We start from the raw sequence: 16,885 nt of genomic DNA, 5'->3' as shown, positions 1-16,885 counted from the left end.
GGGGAAGGTGCGAAGAAAAAGCGGCAAAAAAAACCGCAAAAAGTGAAAGTGTAAAAGTGCTTTTTAATGTATTTACATTTTCACATTCCGGAAATATCCACGTTTATAACCCGGAGTGCACTCAACACTTTTGCGTCCACCACAGAAAAATATATTGAATTTTAGTGGTTCATAACGGAAATAATACGAAGACGTTTGCATTGTCATTTCGTAATAAAACGACGCCGTGAAAATCCGAAGGGACCCTTTTTTATTAAGAAATTCCAGAGATAAGCACACATCAAGGTAGAAGGATATTAACGCACCAAACTGACAATATCCTGCGCCCTGGAAGAAGTGACCCGCCGCGCGCATAAATCAGTAAATAAAAATTTTGAATACAATCGAAGTTATTGGAATGTGGTATGTCTTAGGATCGATGGATGCGCACGCGTTTTGCGAGTTTCCTGCTTGCACGCCGGCCTGCAGCCGCACGCCACACCAGATCGCATCCACTCTCGGTGCTGTGTGCTCTTCTCCCTCTCCGCGCCGTGCGCGTTCTTCCTGCTGGCAAACGCGCCGAGAGTCAGTCGAGGTCCGCACGCGATCCACGCCGCGCGACATGTTGTCTTCGCCATGGCGCGGTGCCGCCGTCCTGCTGGCCGCCGTGGTCACGCTCGCGTTCGCCGACAGTGCCCCGCCGCCGGTGGTCGTGGTTCGCCTGCCCAACACCGCCAAAGTCGATGGACAATTGACGGCGAATCTTGGCGTCGATCACTTCTTCTCGCTATGGATCGTATTCAATAACGACGATGTTGTCATCTCCGGTAAGTCGGAAACTAAATTACTTCCGGTTTATGCACGCGCAGAAAAAAAATAACACACCACCGTTAAGTACCTACGTGCGCCGGGCCGCAAAAAAACGGAAGGTGTATCTTTATGACTCCATTTCCGTTTCAATTTCCTCAACGCATAAATTTCGCACGAAGTTTTTTAATGTCCGTTTAAAAGGTCACACGCGTTTTACGCACCCTATGAGATAATATTTCATCGCCTTGATAATGGTAATAATTTTTACTGAATTACATCGTCGAGTATTGTCTTATTATTTATTATTTTCGATATTTTTCGCGCAAATTATAAGCCTCGAGAGGAAACTGTCAGGAGATCATTTATCAAAGTTTTTCGGAGGCGAGCAAAAAAAAACCGTATGCACGAAAATCTACTAAGCAAAGCTTCAATCTTGGGAGGCAACGAGCGCGGCCAGTGTAGTAACTAAGTTGCATTCATTTTCCTCGTCGTTTTTTGCGCTCGCGATGTTGATACGTAAACGAATGCACGCTGGGAAAGGTAGCGCAGGAAAAACGTGGAATTTCATGAATAATTTAACTTTGAGTGCGCTGAGTTTTTTCAGCAAAAATCTATAAAAATAATTTCGTGTTATTTTTCAAACAACAATAAAAGTCCAATCAACATGTGAGCATCCCACTCAAACACTCAAAGTGATTAAGTTGCTTCGGGTTAAGGACTGTCAGATAATCCTCTTTAGTGCGGCCCTTTAATTTTTCTCCCGCTCGTTACTTTCTTACTTTTTCCATCTGCGCACTTTTTTTAACGCTGTACACGCCAAGAAATAAAGCGCGCGTCTCGCATTTCACCCCTCATCTACAGTTCGGCTGCATTAGTAGTATAGTAGTGTAGTGGAAAAACCAGCCGGAAAAGTCGAAAGTAAATTAATTAACTGCCAAGCATCGCTATCCCTTGGAGCGAAAAAATAAAATAAAACACCTGACGTCATCAACCGTTGTAAAATTTTACGTCGCGAGAATATTTTGCAAATGTTTACATCTTTATCGCGTAGAGTCGTCGGATAATATCCTAAGTGCACACACTATCAACATGTCTCTTTCACCTTCAGCGCTCGCACGTCGACAGCGTTGCATGCATAATAGATAAACGCATTTTCAATACATATTCCCATTTCCGTCTCCCGCGGGACGTAAATATTCAAAAATTTATGAAATTAGTAAATTATTTACGAGTGTCGTTACTTTTACGTCGTCGACTTCCTAGATATACCTACGAGTAGATAGAGTTACGCCTACGTTCGTCATGTTTTATTTAGCTGGCGTTCAAGTTCTATGTCACCGTCCGCGCGCGTTTCAAATATTAAATTAACTCGTTGTTCGGCCGCTGTTTACTCGTTATGTAATTTAGGAAGCGCGCTGCGCGATTGCATGCGTCACCAAAAAATCAAGATTCAAATGTTTACTTTTATATTATTACTGATAATTCGTACGTTTGAATGACCCAGTATATTGATTAATTTATAGTCTACGTTGATATCTTCCTTGGGGAATTAAATCTTTATAGAAAAAAATCTTCTCTATAATCGATTGTTTTTCAATTAAAAAAGTTTGCGAAACCTCGAAAATCTCTCGGAAACAATCCATAACAAAACGATCAACGAGTTAAAAAGTTTAAAACTTTCGTAAAGTGAAAAACGTGTAAAAAGTCTTCGGAGAATTCCATTCTGTTGCCTGTTTTGCCGGTAAAAACAAAGCTTTCTTCATATGTTGTTATACACAATGTGTTCTTTTGAGGAACACATTTATTTATCGATACCTACAGCGGGAAATTTAATAAAAATGTTTTCGCGCACGTCTTTCGCCCTATTCGCTTGCTGTTTTACCTTGGTTGGCTTGCCGCTTCCAAAACTGGTATCTGTTGCGTTTCTGCGTTGGTATCAGCTCGCTTTTCCAATATGCACGCTGCGTGCCTGCGTTGGAGAAGCCTGTCTTGCCATCTCTCAGGCATTGTGTTTGCGGTATCACATGTTAAGCCTTTATATTGCTTTTTCCCCTTTTCTTTTTCGTCTACTGACATCGGGGCCGGGGCCTACTCCTTCCGCAACCCTTGTGTGCGTCAGTTTTCGTTTCATTAAATTACATTATTTTAACGTTACCTAATATGTTATCAAAACTTTTGCGCTCCCCGACGTGTTATTCTTGCCGCGGGACTTGGAATGACTACACGTTTCCTCCTCCGGGGGCGCGAAGCAACCGGTTGAAAAGGGTTGGCGAAAAGATTGATAGAGCGTGTAATAATCCGCGTCGCAAAGAAAACTGGGGTGCAACGCCAATGACTGGCAGAAAGCTGCTTATTTAATCATTTTATATCGTCTTTAATTTGAAAGACATTTAGACATCTTCAGAATTTTCCGCCGAACGTCTTCATTCAATAATCATTTCATGCGTCGACTTATTTATTATTTAGATCATCTTGACGTGTGGCAATAAAGATGAAAAACGATAAAATAAAATATAAAAATGATCAAGATGTTCGCCCGCATCGGTTTTGGGCGGAAGGACGGCCACGAAGTGGAACAGGAAAGTAGGAGAAATCTAGAAGAAGGATGACTATGATGCTCGCTAGCCGAAAGCAATAAAAAACACAGCACGCAGCGGCAAAACACGCCAAAACAGCGCAAAAAGAAGAAAAACAATTTTACTATTGGGAATTTATCATATTACGAGAGTTTAACTTCTTTTCCGACATTACAGCTACCGAATGCGCACGTAACTTGTACTTGCGTATAGTTTTCCGGCATCACCCTGTATAGAATTGCCCTCTCGGCGGGTGCATTCGTTCCAAAACGCAAAAACTTAACGCAAATAAAAGTTTTTACGCATTTTCTTCGACGGGTGCCGTTTTCCGGTCGGCGAATTGTCCGCAACTGGTGCCCCGGCATTTCGACCATCCTTTTATCGCCGTCTCAGCGGGGCCGCGTTTTTGTGACATTAAAACTTTACAAGTGACCACAAACTTGCACAAAGGGCGGTCTACTAAGAAAAGGTTGCAGGGCATTTGTATAAAATAAAGAATAGTGAAGGGTGATTTAGTTTTTTTGCAGTTTTATGAGGATAATTTTATTGGCCCTACTGAAACTTTAATTAAAGTATCATAAAAATTTATATTAAATTATAAGATTTTGGTTAAAGTGTAAATAAACTTCTTTCGTTTATTTCGGTAATAAAAACTGCGAAAATATATAAAATCGTAAATTTCGCACCCGAATGTAGCAACCGTGTGGCGCGCCTCGTAAAAATCGCAGATTTCATTTTATTGGATCGAAGCAATTCCACGTTTCGGATTTTCGACCTTTCAAAGACGCCATTGCATATTATGCACGCCGATTTCGTAATATTATAACCTTTAACACCCGGCGGTTAACAGCTTGTCGAATATTGCAAATATTATTTCTTTTGTTATCTAAATATGGTGACAAGGACACTAGCAGACACAGAAGAGAACAGCGCAGTGAGATTAAGGACGCCACTATAACAATTAAGAATATAAACATTATGCGCACAATGGAAATCTATTTGGTTTGTAAAAAGTTTTGCTAATTTGCGCTTCGTGCGCCATTGTTTGCACGCGCATCGAAAGGCATGCAAGTTATCGTGTGGACTTCACTTCAATTAGTCATTAGACGCTTGTTTTACGAGTGACACACTTCGATTGTCACCGCCAGATTTAGAAATTAAGAAAAGTGAACAACTTGTAGGTCATTCTTTCAATATTTTTGTTCTTTTATGATTAACAGTGCATGAAAAATACTTACTTTTTCATGGAGACACACTTTCTAGTAAGTGATATTATAAATGTTTGTTTGTGACGCTACTACGGGAAAACCACTTATTGGATTTTAATAAATTTTAGTTTGAAGATAGTTTAGACCTAGGAGAATAACATAGGCTACTTTTTGTTGGTAAAAAATAACTGGAAGGGTGTGTAAAATAGTGTTGAAGTGTTTGCACCGGGCGGAAGTACATATAATATAGTATATATTAACATCCAAGAATATTTTTTTATTTTGAGCGCTTATTGCGATATATTTGAATGTTTTTCAAATTTTGCACTAATTTTATAATTCAGGTGATTAAAAAATGCTAAAAACTAGTTTTCTCTGCAACAAAAAGCAAAAAACAGCTTTAAACTTGATACTTGCATTGAATTACTCTCGTAAGTGTATTACAAGCATTATTATTAAAGCCATTATGATTATTATTAGCATATGCGCTCGTCGGAGTTCTTCGTGCGGCTGGTTCGTGAGGAATAAAAGTGTGGAGCGTCGACGAGAGTCGTTGCCGTCGTTGGCGAGCAGTTAGTCGTCTATTACGCTTCGTATTACGCTACATTACGATGCCGACAAGAGACGCATGCACACGGCGGCGGCGCGCACACAATTTAAGAATAAATGATTATAAATTGCATAATTATTTCGAATTACTTGGGCGGCTGCGTGCGCTCGCGCAGCACCACTCGATCTTTAACATACTACGTCTTTGTTATTGTAATTTTTGCTCCAAACTCAATTGCGTGAATAATACGACATTATTGCGCCCGAGTATTCTAATAGTCAAAAATCACCGCATGCGCCGCGCGCGCGTTTATTATTATAAACTGTAGGGGGAAATGAATATTAACTACCCATTGTTTCAATATTATGATTCAGGAGCGGCGCATATTTTAAAGAACAACAAAGCGCGGCGGGCGGTGGCGAGGTAATTCTTGATTTCGATATACCGGGATGTGGATTCATTCGCGCGCTATCTTGGTATTGGGGTTGGGATTCCAATAACATTTCGGAAACTCGGAAATTTAATCCGGACGAGGAAATGTCCGAGAATAGCGCGCGTAGTTTCGAATAGTATCATAATTCACAACATATAATAATATGGGTTTATATGCGCTATTCGGCGCGAGGGTGGAAATATCCAAATATCCCGTCGACAAGAAGTTACTTCGGGGTATCGAGTGTTGTTGGGGAGATATTGGAAAGTCGTGACAGCAATGGCACATGTTTGAAAATTCACGCATTTTCCAGAAAATCTAATATTTGATAAGCGTATGATATAGGTTATTGTGTCGACATAAACTATATAAAATATCGGTATCAAAATCGGAATACCGGTATTTTTATTATCAAAATTTTATTAATTTTATGTCAAAAAATATTTAAAAACCGGTTTTCAACTCAAAATTTACATCCCCATACTATATTTTGTGTTCATGTCTCACAAAATACCGGTATTTCCGTTTTTGATTTTAAAAAAATACCGAAATACCGGTATTAAACGCAAAATTCACATCCTCATACATTTTTCTCACTCGCGTCTCACAAAATGTATTTTATATCGACTGGAATGTTAAGAGGTTTAGACCAAAGTGCAAATTTGTGTTATTCCATTCCGTTTCGATCAATGTTTAATTTAATTAGTTATAACGTCGACGCTGGCGATGCACACAGGTGAATCATTTCCGTATACAGTGTGTTTACTGCATAACATAAAATTTCCATCTCGTAAAAATTTATTTATTCCGCGTATAAACCTTGTGAATTTACAAGTAAACGAGCGCTTGAGCTGAAATATTTGATGACTTTGTTTATGAGTTTATCGTAAGGGGTGGTTTATGCTAGAATCTTGCACGCCAGCACCTTTCAAGCACATTCCCTGGAAATTAACGGCGTTTAATAATAATTCCCGGGTTGCCAGCCGCCGCAACCCTTAAAATTGCAAATAGAATCGAAATTAGAATGCAAATGCGACCAGAGAAATGACTAAACGCGAGAGAGGAACATATTATCAAGTCTCTGGCTGTCACTCCTGCCAGATACACCCACACACACACACACATAAACAAAGAGGGATTGTTGAACGACAGCTTATAAATTAATCCGAAATTATCCAGTGACAATTTCGGGCGACCACATCGCCTAATGCAGATTAATCTATAACTATCGACATTCTGTGTAGGCGAATTTAATGCAAATACGCGAGACGATGTTTACATTATGGTAGCGAATTAATATCGCGTAGTGGCGGAATATGGGTGATTAAAATATAATCGGACGACTGGGCATAATTAATGTTTATGTGCGTAATTTTGTTTTGAGTGCCGGATTAATTCGTTATCGGCAGATAATAAATTTATAATTTAATTATACTTCGCATGTTGGGGGATCAAAATGTATTGTTGTCTGTTTTACTCTCGAAAAGTAAAAAATCCGGGAGGGATTTGATTTAGTTTTGGTTTTTATGTGTTCGGGATAAAATACTGATTGTTTAAAAGTAAAAACAATGAAAAATGTTTAAAATTTAGCTAAAAAATTTGAAAATTTAGAAGAATTTTACTTAAAATAGGTTAGTTTTATGACTTTCGACACCAGGTGGCGCGCACGATGGAGAAACGTGATATAAACACACAGTCTACCCGCAAAAAAGTGGTGGGGGTACGCGTTGATGTTCCAAGAGCTCCCTAGTATTGCATATTGATGAAAAATGAAAATATGTGTTCATAAATCAACTCCTGGATTTGATTCAAATGAAATTACATTTGACCTAATCTGATGCGAAACACAATGTGCGTGCGAGTTCAAAATTTGAAAATGTGCCATTGTCCCATAACGAAAAGCCAAATTGACACATTGCGCTTCGCAATTGACGTATTTTGCTCGCCGCATACGTAATGGCAATAATGTGGCAGCACCGCGACGAACGCTGCGCGAAAATCTAATTATCTTCATGGCGGTGGCGGCGCGCGTCGTTATTTCGAGGTTTTGCGCTGCAATTCAGCGTTCGAATTCTCTGTGCGCCCGCAAGCACATTCGGAATTTCGCACCACTCCGTATATGTTATATACCTATAGCTATATTACCAACGCCGCGTGGTTTAGTTACCGTTAGTAAATTTTTTGCGCCCTCGGAAATAAAAAATCGCGTGAAAAACACCGATGCATAGATAATAACACTTTGTCTCTTGGTGCTTTCCGGGACGCAACATCCGCTCTCCTCGTTGGTTGCATGCGAACGTTCCATCTAGTTTATTGCGTCGTGTTTATCCCCGAAATCCACTGGCGGCGCGGAGGGTTCTCTTCGCGTTGCTCCTATAGTGTAGTGTATTCCTTGCACTATAATAAACGAAAATGGTTCCGTTCGTCTCGGCGCGTATGAGCGCGCGCAATTTTTCAGATTTCATTATTCCCTCACGTCTTGTGTCTTGCGCCCTCGTTTTGTGCCTGCTTTAGGTGTGCGGATGTGGAACAATGCGTACGCCACTGTACTGGAGGAGCATCAGAGAGGCACTTCTATCAAGGAGGGGTGTACGATATAAACGGGACGAAAAAAAATTGCAGATTAACTTAACTGTCTTTTCATAACGTCTGCTTTCACCATTAACAAAATTCTACATTTTTCTAGCGATATTTTTTAATATCTCCATCAAAAAATGCAAAATAACAAAATATTGAGATTTTACATAGAGCGACATCTGTCTAATTTTTTGTAAACTGGTTATAAACTCAATTATGATGGGAAAAATGCCGGTAAATATTTTCGGAAGTCTAAATATGCATCGATGCCATTTAAAAAAATATTCTAGCTCATAATTGCTTGAAATGAAAATATTTTTCGTTTTTACACCGAAAAAATTAATAAATAGCTATATATTTAAGGTTATATTTATATTTGGAGGTTAGTTTTGTAGTTTATTTATTATATGAAAGCTGGTCCTTTTTGGGTGCTTGTAATGCACTTTTACGAAATTCCACACGAGCAGGTAAAAGAAAATTGGCGAAATAAAAATGCGAGCTGAAAAGACTAAGCAATAAGGATGTGACGCATAACGAGGCGCGCTAAAGTGGGAAAACGTCAAGGTGTATAGTGTTATGTACGTGCACGCTAGATAGGATTATTGTACGCCCTCCTCACCTCGCTCGACTTGCCGAGTCGCAAAGGCAGCTCTTAAAAAACATATTTAAATGCAAATTCGTGTTTGTGCTCCTTTCCGGGATCACCGGGCGCGCCCGCCCGCCATTCCAACGTGTTGTATACTTTCTCTGGATGCGCCGGAAGTGCTCCCACCGAGTGTTACCGAAACCCATCGGCGCGCAATTAAATTTTAATTTTTACGTACGGAATTTATCACTAGCATTCGGTATACGTGCCGGAACAGACGAGTAACTTAAGATGTTCAAATTATAGTTCTCGGGCGTTGGCGGCGTGTATCAAAGTCGGAAAATGCGAAGGATTCCAATGAAAATTACGAATAGATGCGCAGGATATGTGGGCAAACAAACGTAAGTAATCCGGAATTGCTTGCGAGAGGAAGGTAGGCTACCAGGCTAGCAGTGAAGAGATTTCTTGTGTTCAAGTCAACTAAACTAAATCAAACCAGTAGACAAGCATAGTTTTTATTTCAACTCACGATATATTTCTATCTGAGACGTGATTTGATTTGATTTAATTTCTAATTTATTCCGATGACATCATGATAATTAACATAGATTTGTAATGGTTTTTCCGTAGACATCTATGACTAATACTAAAATAAATTTAAAACTAGTGCTACTTTAGTGTTGTAATACGTAAAATTACGTGGAAGTAATCAAAGTGGCTTTACGATGAAGAGGCACAAAGTAATATGCACTCTGTCACGTTGTTTAAAAAAAAAAAGATGCGCTCAACTTTATATTATCTTCGCCTTGCGTTCGTGAAAGAGTTCCGCAGTCGAGTGGCGAGCGTAAGCTTTGTGAAAGTGGCCATTTTCAACTGAAATCGTTTTTTGCGTTATTTTCACACAATGCACGCCCCGGAAGGACTTAAAAATAATGCGCGCAATCACAATTTCATAAACCAGACAGACTTGCATTATAGACAACCCAATTTACACACACGCTGCGCCTGCATGCAGTGGCGGCGCGCGAATTTAATTGAATCGCGCGACAATAAAATAAATCAAAACGTCGATCGTAATTTACGTCCTACGGGCGTGTTTTCTGAATTATTGCTCCATCGGCTCGTGTGTGCGCGCGGGGTTGTCGTGTCGTATTACGCGATGCACGCCGTAAAAACAGAATAATAAACTGCGATTTGTCATGAACAACAAGCGATTGAACCAAAAACTAAACGCTGAATTAACATAAATTTTGAAAGTGTGACTTCGCACTCTATTCGCAGGGCGGTATGTCGGTGGAGTTGTTCACGGGTCGTGCACAAAAGCCAAAACAACGTCGCGCAGGTCGCTGATGTGCTGCTGTTGTTGGGAAATTCTCTTCGCGCGGCAATCTGTTTCTGTTTCAGTGCAACACCGCCGACATAAATTAAACCCGCGTATATGCAAAGCAGAATATAGAGTTGCGCATATAGATCACGCACCATAGAGGATTAAAAATGCGCTATTTATTAAAAGTACCGATGTTTGTTTATGTAATTTACTTGAATTAAGTTAAGTTTTAATTAAAAGAATTTTTTCGCCGTTTGTGAAATAATGAGTGGTATAAATCAACTTTAAATGGGTTAATTAAACACTCCCTTCTTTCCGGTGTGGGTTTTTTTTGTCGGCGCAATGAGTATTAAACGTGCTTACACGCCGCGGCTACAAGAGAGAGAGCGCCAGCCACATTTTTGCGGGTTTTGTAATCGTTACAATTAATATTTCGCAATATTTCTTTGGTGGAAGGCACACCGGAAAAGCAACCGTGGACCTTTCGCCAGACCTGCCGTTTTATGCGCTTAATTAATTCCACTTTTGCTCTCCTTTTTTTTCGACTGCCGGTGTTCTTGGATTTTCTGAATGTTGATTAAACTTAATTAAATAAAGCCGAACGGAAGTATTGCGGAGGAGAGCGCGCACTTGAGACTAAGCTTCTACCGTTCTTTTTTTTTTTCAATTGCGGAAGAAGGGTGCATTTTTAGTAAATTAAAAATTGTAATTAAATATCGACTTTTTTCATTGCAATAAATTTTCTGTTCTTTATATTTACGTGTATCGCGGGTTGCAGATAACAATAACACTGTTTGTTGTTTATTTCACCACCAGATGGCATTGAATTCTCAAAAATGGTGTTTAATAACTTTGAAACACTTCAATAGTTCTTTTCTTCCTAGTTTTTAACTTTCAACTTCGTTAAAACTGATTAAAAGTAATTAAATCCGGCTGGAACTTAATTCCTCGACTTTGCACTTGATTTGACTCGTTTATTTTCACGTAAAACTTAAAAAAGTATCAAAAGAAATGAATGCGCGAGGTAAATTCGCCGGGCGCAATTCGATTGAAGCCCGGCGTCTTTTTTATTCGCAGCGTCGTCGCGGAGGAATTCTTTCTTTGAGCGAGAGCGGTATGCGGCACTGCTGCTCGCCGTTCGCAATTTCGACAATGTCTCGGCGTTCGAAACGTAAAGTGAGAAAATTACATTCCTCGGGAGAGACGGACAATTCATTCGAGTCTTCGAATAATCTCGACCCGACACCGAGGGCGCGCATCGTGTTTGTGCCTTGTCGAATTTCAATGCCGTGCGTAGGCTAGGCGTAGACTCATGATGGTAGTTGTTAAGTCGCTGCAAGACGATGGACAAGAAAATCCATCCAATGAAAACAACTAGTTTTGTTTTCATGAAATTTTACTTTATTTTTTTACTTTTTCTTCTTTTATTATTTCTCATTGATATAATATCCCTACTAATATTATAAATCCTAAAGTCCTGATGTTTGTTACACTTTCACGCAAAAACTACTTAACCGATCATCATGAATATTTGTACACATATTCTTAGTGGTCCCCGAATGGTTATAGGCTACTTTTTATTTAATAAAAAAAAATATTTTTTAAATAAAATAAAGAAATTGTTTAGCCAATAATACTTCTGCATCTGGCTATTTGACTACTTTAACGCCATCTAGCATTCCAGCAATGAAGCTCAAACCTAAGTACTATAGTAACATCACACTGTATTATCACACTGTATTACCGACAGCTACGTCAACATCAAATCCAATTGACTACACTATGGAGACTGTACACTATACTTCCATAGACTATACTTTCAGCCATTTTAAACTTCCTGCCATTCAACTTCATTGTTACTTCTTCTCTGACTACAGACGCGTACGGAAGCAACTTCATTATTTTAAATATTCGCGAGCGAAGCCGCCGGTTAAAGCTAGTTACTAATAAAACTATTGTCTATCAATTGAATTAAAACCCTTTGATGTATGATGTCAATAAATGTTTCACTCCAACAAGCGCGAATCAAAATCATCGATGATTCAATCATGCCGAGAGGCTAATGAGCGATTGTATCCGCAGCACACGTGAATACATTGAAAACATTAATTGCATTGGATTCAACGGCGCAGCATATATCGACAGGTGAGAGAGCATTGATGTGCAGACGGCTCATACTTATTTGTCGCTCGGATGATTCCACGATTCACTCGATTCCGTGATTGAACCACGATCGAACTTTGATGAATACATTCGCATGGCTGGCGTTATGCTCCGGCGTAATATATTTATCAAATGAGACGATGTGCCGACGCTCTGGCACTTATTTACGCGATGTGACTCGACTCGACGAGCGGAATTTGCATTTAATAACCAATTCACCACCAGGGGGATGAAATACCGGTATTGGTATCGGTATACCGGTATTATTTCAACTAAAAAACAGACATTTTTAGGTTTTATTCTTTTTTTATTGATTTTACGATTAATTAATTAATAATACCGGTATTACACTCAAAATTAAATATTTTTGGTTAATTTGTAGTCATTTTCTACTCAAAATTCTAGAAAATAAATTCTGAACACCCTGTATACTATTATTAATTAAAATAGGAAACGCTAGCACTCCGACGACAATGTTTGGCGTAAACTTTGTGATGACTTTGATGACTTTCAATGTTTCAATACGCGGCTGCATCAAAAGTTAAACAATTCGCGGCATACTGATTTGCCGAGAGAGCAATTAAACGCCTCCGCATTAGCTCAACACAAATAGCGCACGTACCACGACACTAAATGCCTCGCTTCCAAGAATAAATAGATGTTGATTTAATAATTTCATTTGAAAAGAGTTGAAATGTCAGTGACCCGACGGTTTTCAATGAATATGAAATACGACTATCAATATCTCGGCTTCGAGTCGCTTCCTAATGAATTCCAATTGAATTCAAACATCATCGGGGCGTGCGCGCACGCCGCTAATGAACTCTCTTTCACGTGTCTCTGATGAAAACTGAAATGAAGTGTGCGTGGACCACACACAACTCGCACTCGGTTGAACCTCCTTCGAAATGTTTTAATGGTTTTTGGTCGGTGCGGGCATTGTGTAATGAATTTAAACGCAAAGGTGCAAATGCTTTGATCTCGCCTAGTGTTAATTAGTTGGGAAAGGAAAGTTTGTTCATTTGCCGCGGCGATAGTCTTATTTTAGCGTTTAGGAAATGTAAAATACCTGCCGGTGTCGTTAATTAAGCGGCGTGTACTTATCGACGCAGCGAGACGGGGAAAATAATGGATCATTAGATACGGGGAGATGTGGCGGCTGTGGCACAAGTACCACCAGCACTCACCACCAGACCTCTTGGTTATTATTCATTCAGGCGGGCTCTCTCTTTTCGTCCCTGGCGCGCGTACAACTCGCTGTATGTCGAATCATTAAATGCGTGGATTGCGTTATATAATCGATTGGATGTTCTGTAATTTAATTAAAGGCCACACAGGGGTACTTGACAACTGCAAGGAAAGGTAGTTAATTAAAAATAAATAAAATTTAAAGACAAACCTCGTATAACGTCGAATTTTGTGTGTTTTGTGTTGCATACCTAGACATATTTAACTTATTAGATTACTAGCTTTAACCCTTGGCTTCGCTCGCGAATATCTAAAATAATGAAGTTGCTTCCGTACGCGTCTGTAGTCACAAAAGAAGTAACATTGAAGTAGAATGGCGGGAAGTTTAAAATGGCTGAAAGTATAGTCTATGGAAGTATAGTGTACAGTCTCCATAGTGTAGTCAATTGGATTTGATGTTGACGTAGCTGTCGGTAATACAGTGTGATAATACAGTGTGATGGTACTATAGTACTTATGTTTGAGCTTCATTGCTGGAATGCTAGATGGCGTTAAAGTAGTCAAATAACCAGATGCAGAGGTATTATTGGCTAAACAATTTCTTTATTTTATTTAAGAAATCATTTTTTTTATTAAATAAAAAGTAGCCTATAACCATTCGGGGACCACTAAGAATATGTGTACAAATTTTCATGATGATCGGTTAAGTAGTTTTTGCGTGAAAGTGTAACAAACATCAGGACATTCGCATTTATAATATTAGTAAGGATTTGAGTGCATAACCAGCGCAACAAATGATTAAAAAGTTGCCTATCCACAATATTTCTTTTTGTTTACCGATGTAACTTTATATGAAGCAAATATATAAAGTTAATCAATTTAATGACAGTTTATAGACAACATTCCTGTATTAGGTCAGTGTATAAAAGATCAAACATAGGATAGAAGTGTAGATGTATCGAATTTTCGGACTTGGGTTGCACTGGAAGTCCCTTAATGAACGTTTGTGCGTCCAAAGGCACGCCTTTGATGTGCGCGCTCTTTATTTCACATGCCCGCGGTGGTGGCGGCAGTGTGCGGGCGGCACAAACACACGCTGATGCGCTGACGCGTATTGCCGGCGAGTTTTCTCAATATTTAGCGATTGAACGCTCCAAATAACAATCGACATTTGCCAAACATGGAAAACTTCAAAGGCAAAAAACTAAAAACTAAAAACCGAATGCAGTGCTACTAAATATCGATTTATATCGATGTGTTGAAACTCTTGTGACTGTGAAGTTTTGCAAGTTTATGTTTAATGTTTACTGTTATACACTGCAGATGATGATGGCAGATTTGCATCAACTCTTTGCATACTTTGGCAAAAGTTTAAATCTGTGCACATTCACCACATTACCGAAATCTCTCTCCTGCTACGCGGTGCAACTTTCAACGGCGTCATTCGCCATTCGTACATATTTTATAAAGCTCGCAAAAAGTCTTAAACTCCCATCGAAAAGTCAACACACGAAACAACTCCAACTCCAGCTGGGGGAAAGAGGACGAAATAAGGCGCCTAAGCATGTGCTAAACATAATGTCGCACTTTCGAGGTTTTATTTCAACACCCGAATAGAAATTCCTTTTTTAGATTTAATTTTTACTACTTTAAAGTTACATTTTAGTATAGATAAATCACGATAAGTAACGGATAGTTAAGTAGCATTATAGTTACATAAATCATCCGTAGATGGCGCTAGTGTGTCAATCTTTACCTTTAATTCTTGTTTGTTTGGTTCAGTGAGTCTGCACTGCCTAATATTGCAATAATCGTGTGCGTGTGAGCTCGCGTGATGCGCGCACAATTCGTCAACAGTGTTATCTCAAAGAAACTTGTTTTTTCGTGTCAGCAACAATATCAGGTAGTGTCTCTTGTGTTCATTTAAAATATCACGGAAAATAAAATAATTCGGAATGAATTTGCACACAAACTGTAATAATAGTTTAATTTTATCTTGAAAACAAATTTGAAAACCATTTTTGGTTGAAACTTGATTATAATTACTTCATTCTACTGATATTTTATTTTCCTATTGAATGTTTTAATAGTATTTACAATATTTCATCACCATCGGTTCTTTTCGTGCTGTAAACTTGTTTGTTATTATTAGCGAGCTGTGTCCGTTTGAACGCAGCTGATGTTTAAGCGCATTTAAGTATAACTCTATGAATTTCTGCTAGATGGCGCTACAATTCACTTATTCACATTTTATTCTAGTCGTGAACGGAGATATCGCACAAAAACTTGTTTTGTTTATAATTTTCACCTTGCTACATTGCGTTTTATTTCAACACCCGAATGTTTTACTTTATTCTACTTTATTCTTTCAAGTTTTACACTCACATTTATCTATAAATAAAAACTCGGAGGGTTGAAAAACGCGCATTATCTCCTCGTGTGCGCCCTTATATTTACCTAACATTATCCCAATCATTTATCACCATCAGCCGGCAGCGAATAAACGAACGCCGAACGACAGCGCCGACGGAGTATAAGCTGTGCGGAAAATTCGCGCCCGGCTCAAAGGGCTCAGGATGTCAACCCCCGAACGTACATTATCACTCTCCCTTGACTAATAAGTGACTGCGCCGATGCAGGCGCCTCACAATAGCAATTAATAACCAACTAACTTATAATAGGCAAGTTGTTCATTCTAGTTTTCCAAGGAGTTGATGAGGGTTCACGCCTAGTCTAGTCCTGTTTACTTAGCCACCTGAATAAACACATTAGCGGACTTCATTATGCGGCAACATTTAGGTTTTCCACCGATAAAAAACCTCGAGGGGTGTGAATTCCAATGAAGCACTTAGCAAATAAAAAAAGAATCTAAAAGGGAGTTTAAGCGGGAAACGAAGATGAATTCGTCTTTGCTTGTCAGCTTTTTCGTGGATGACGATCAATTAGACGCGCACAAAGCATAAATTTGTAACCACTAACAACCAGCGGAATAAAACGTTAAAATGTGAATCAAACAAATTTCCAACGTGGAGTTTAACTTAAGGACTAACAGACGATAAGTCTAAACGAGTTGAAAGGAGGAGTTGTAGTGGAAGTTTAAACTGCAAACAAAAATACAACTTTTGTCCGTGTTCATTTCCGCTCTTGTTTATTTACAGTTATTGTATTACTATTTTACACACACACACAGAGTGTTTTTCTTTGGGTGGAAATTCACGTGCGCGCAGACAATGCACGCCACCCAGACAACACGGTTGCTATGGGTAGCCACCAACTGAGAGAAAACGTCTGTCGACTGTCTGCACGACTAATTCCAGTGTGTAATGTTATTAACGTGTTGCAACCCAAAATACAGTCTATTCTATTTTCTATGTACTCTACTCCAGTTTGAATTTATATAATGTTTAATTCAAAATTGCACACATGCGATTCTTGGGTTTTTGTTTTGTTGTTTGCCTACACTCCAGCAGAGAAGTTGAAACGCGTCC

At 39.1% G+C, this 16,885-nt stretch overlaps 1 protein-coding gene across 1 annotated transcript in view; it reads left to right on the top strand.

The window, feature by feature from the left end:
* The first annotated feature begins 550 nt into the window (after positions 1 to 550).
* Positions 551 to 16,885, top strand: part of LOC135796646 (uncharacterized) — a 29,309-nt gene continuing 12,974 nt past the window's right edge. The window contains exon 1 of the mRNA XM_065308756.1: positions 551 to 806. Within this exon, the coding sequence (XP_065164828.1) occupies positions 602 to 806 (205 nt within the window). The 5' untranslated portion in view covers positions 551 to 601. The remainder of the gene's footprint in view (positions 807 to 16,885) is intronic.

The sequence above is a fragment of the Atheta coriaria genome, unplaced genomic scaffold (genome assembly GCF_025399875.1).
Source record: "Atheta coriaria isolate IRGN ID8LTWV9N9 unplaced genomic scaffold, Caltech_Dcor_3.1 hic_scaffold_7_pilon, whole genome shotgun sequence".
NCBI lineage: Eukaryota > Metazoa > Arthropoda > Insecta > Coleoptera > Staphylinidae > Dalotia > Dalotia coriaria.
Note: the sequence above shows the minus strand (reverse complement) of the source record. Positions and strands in the feature narration are given on the sequence as shown.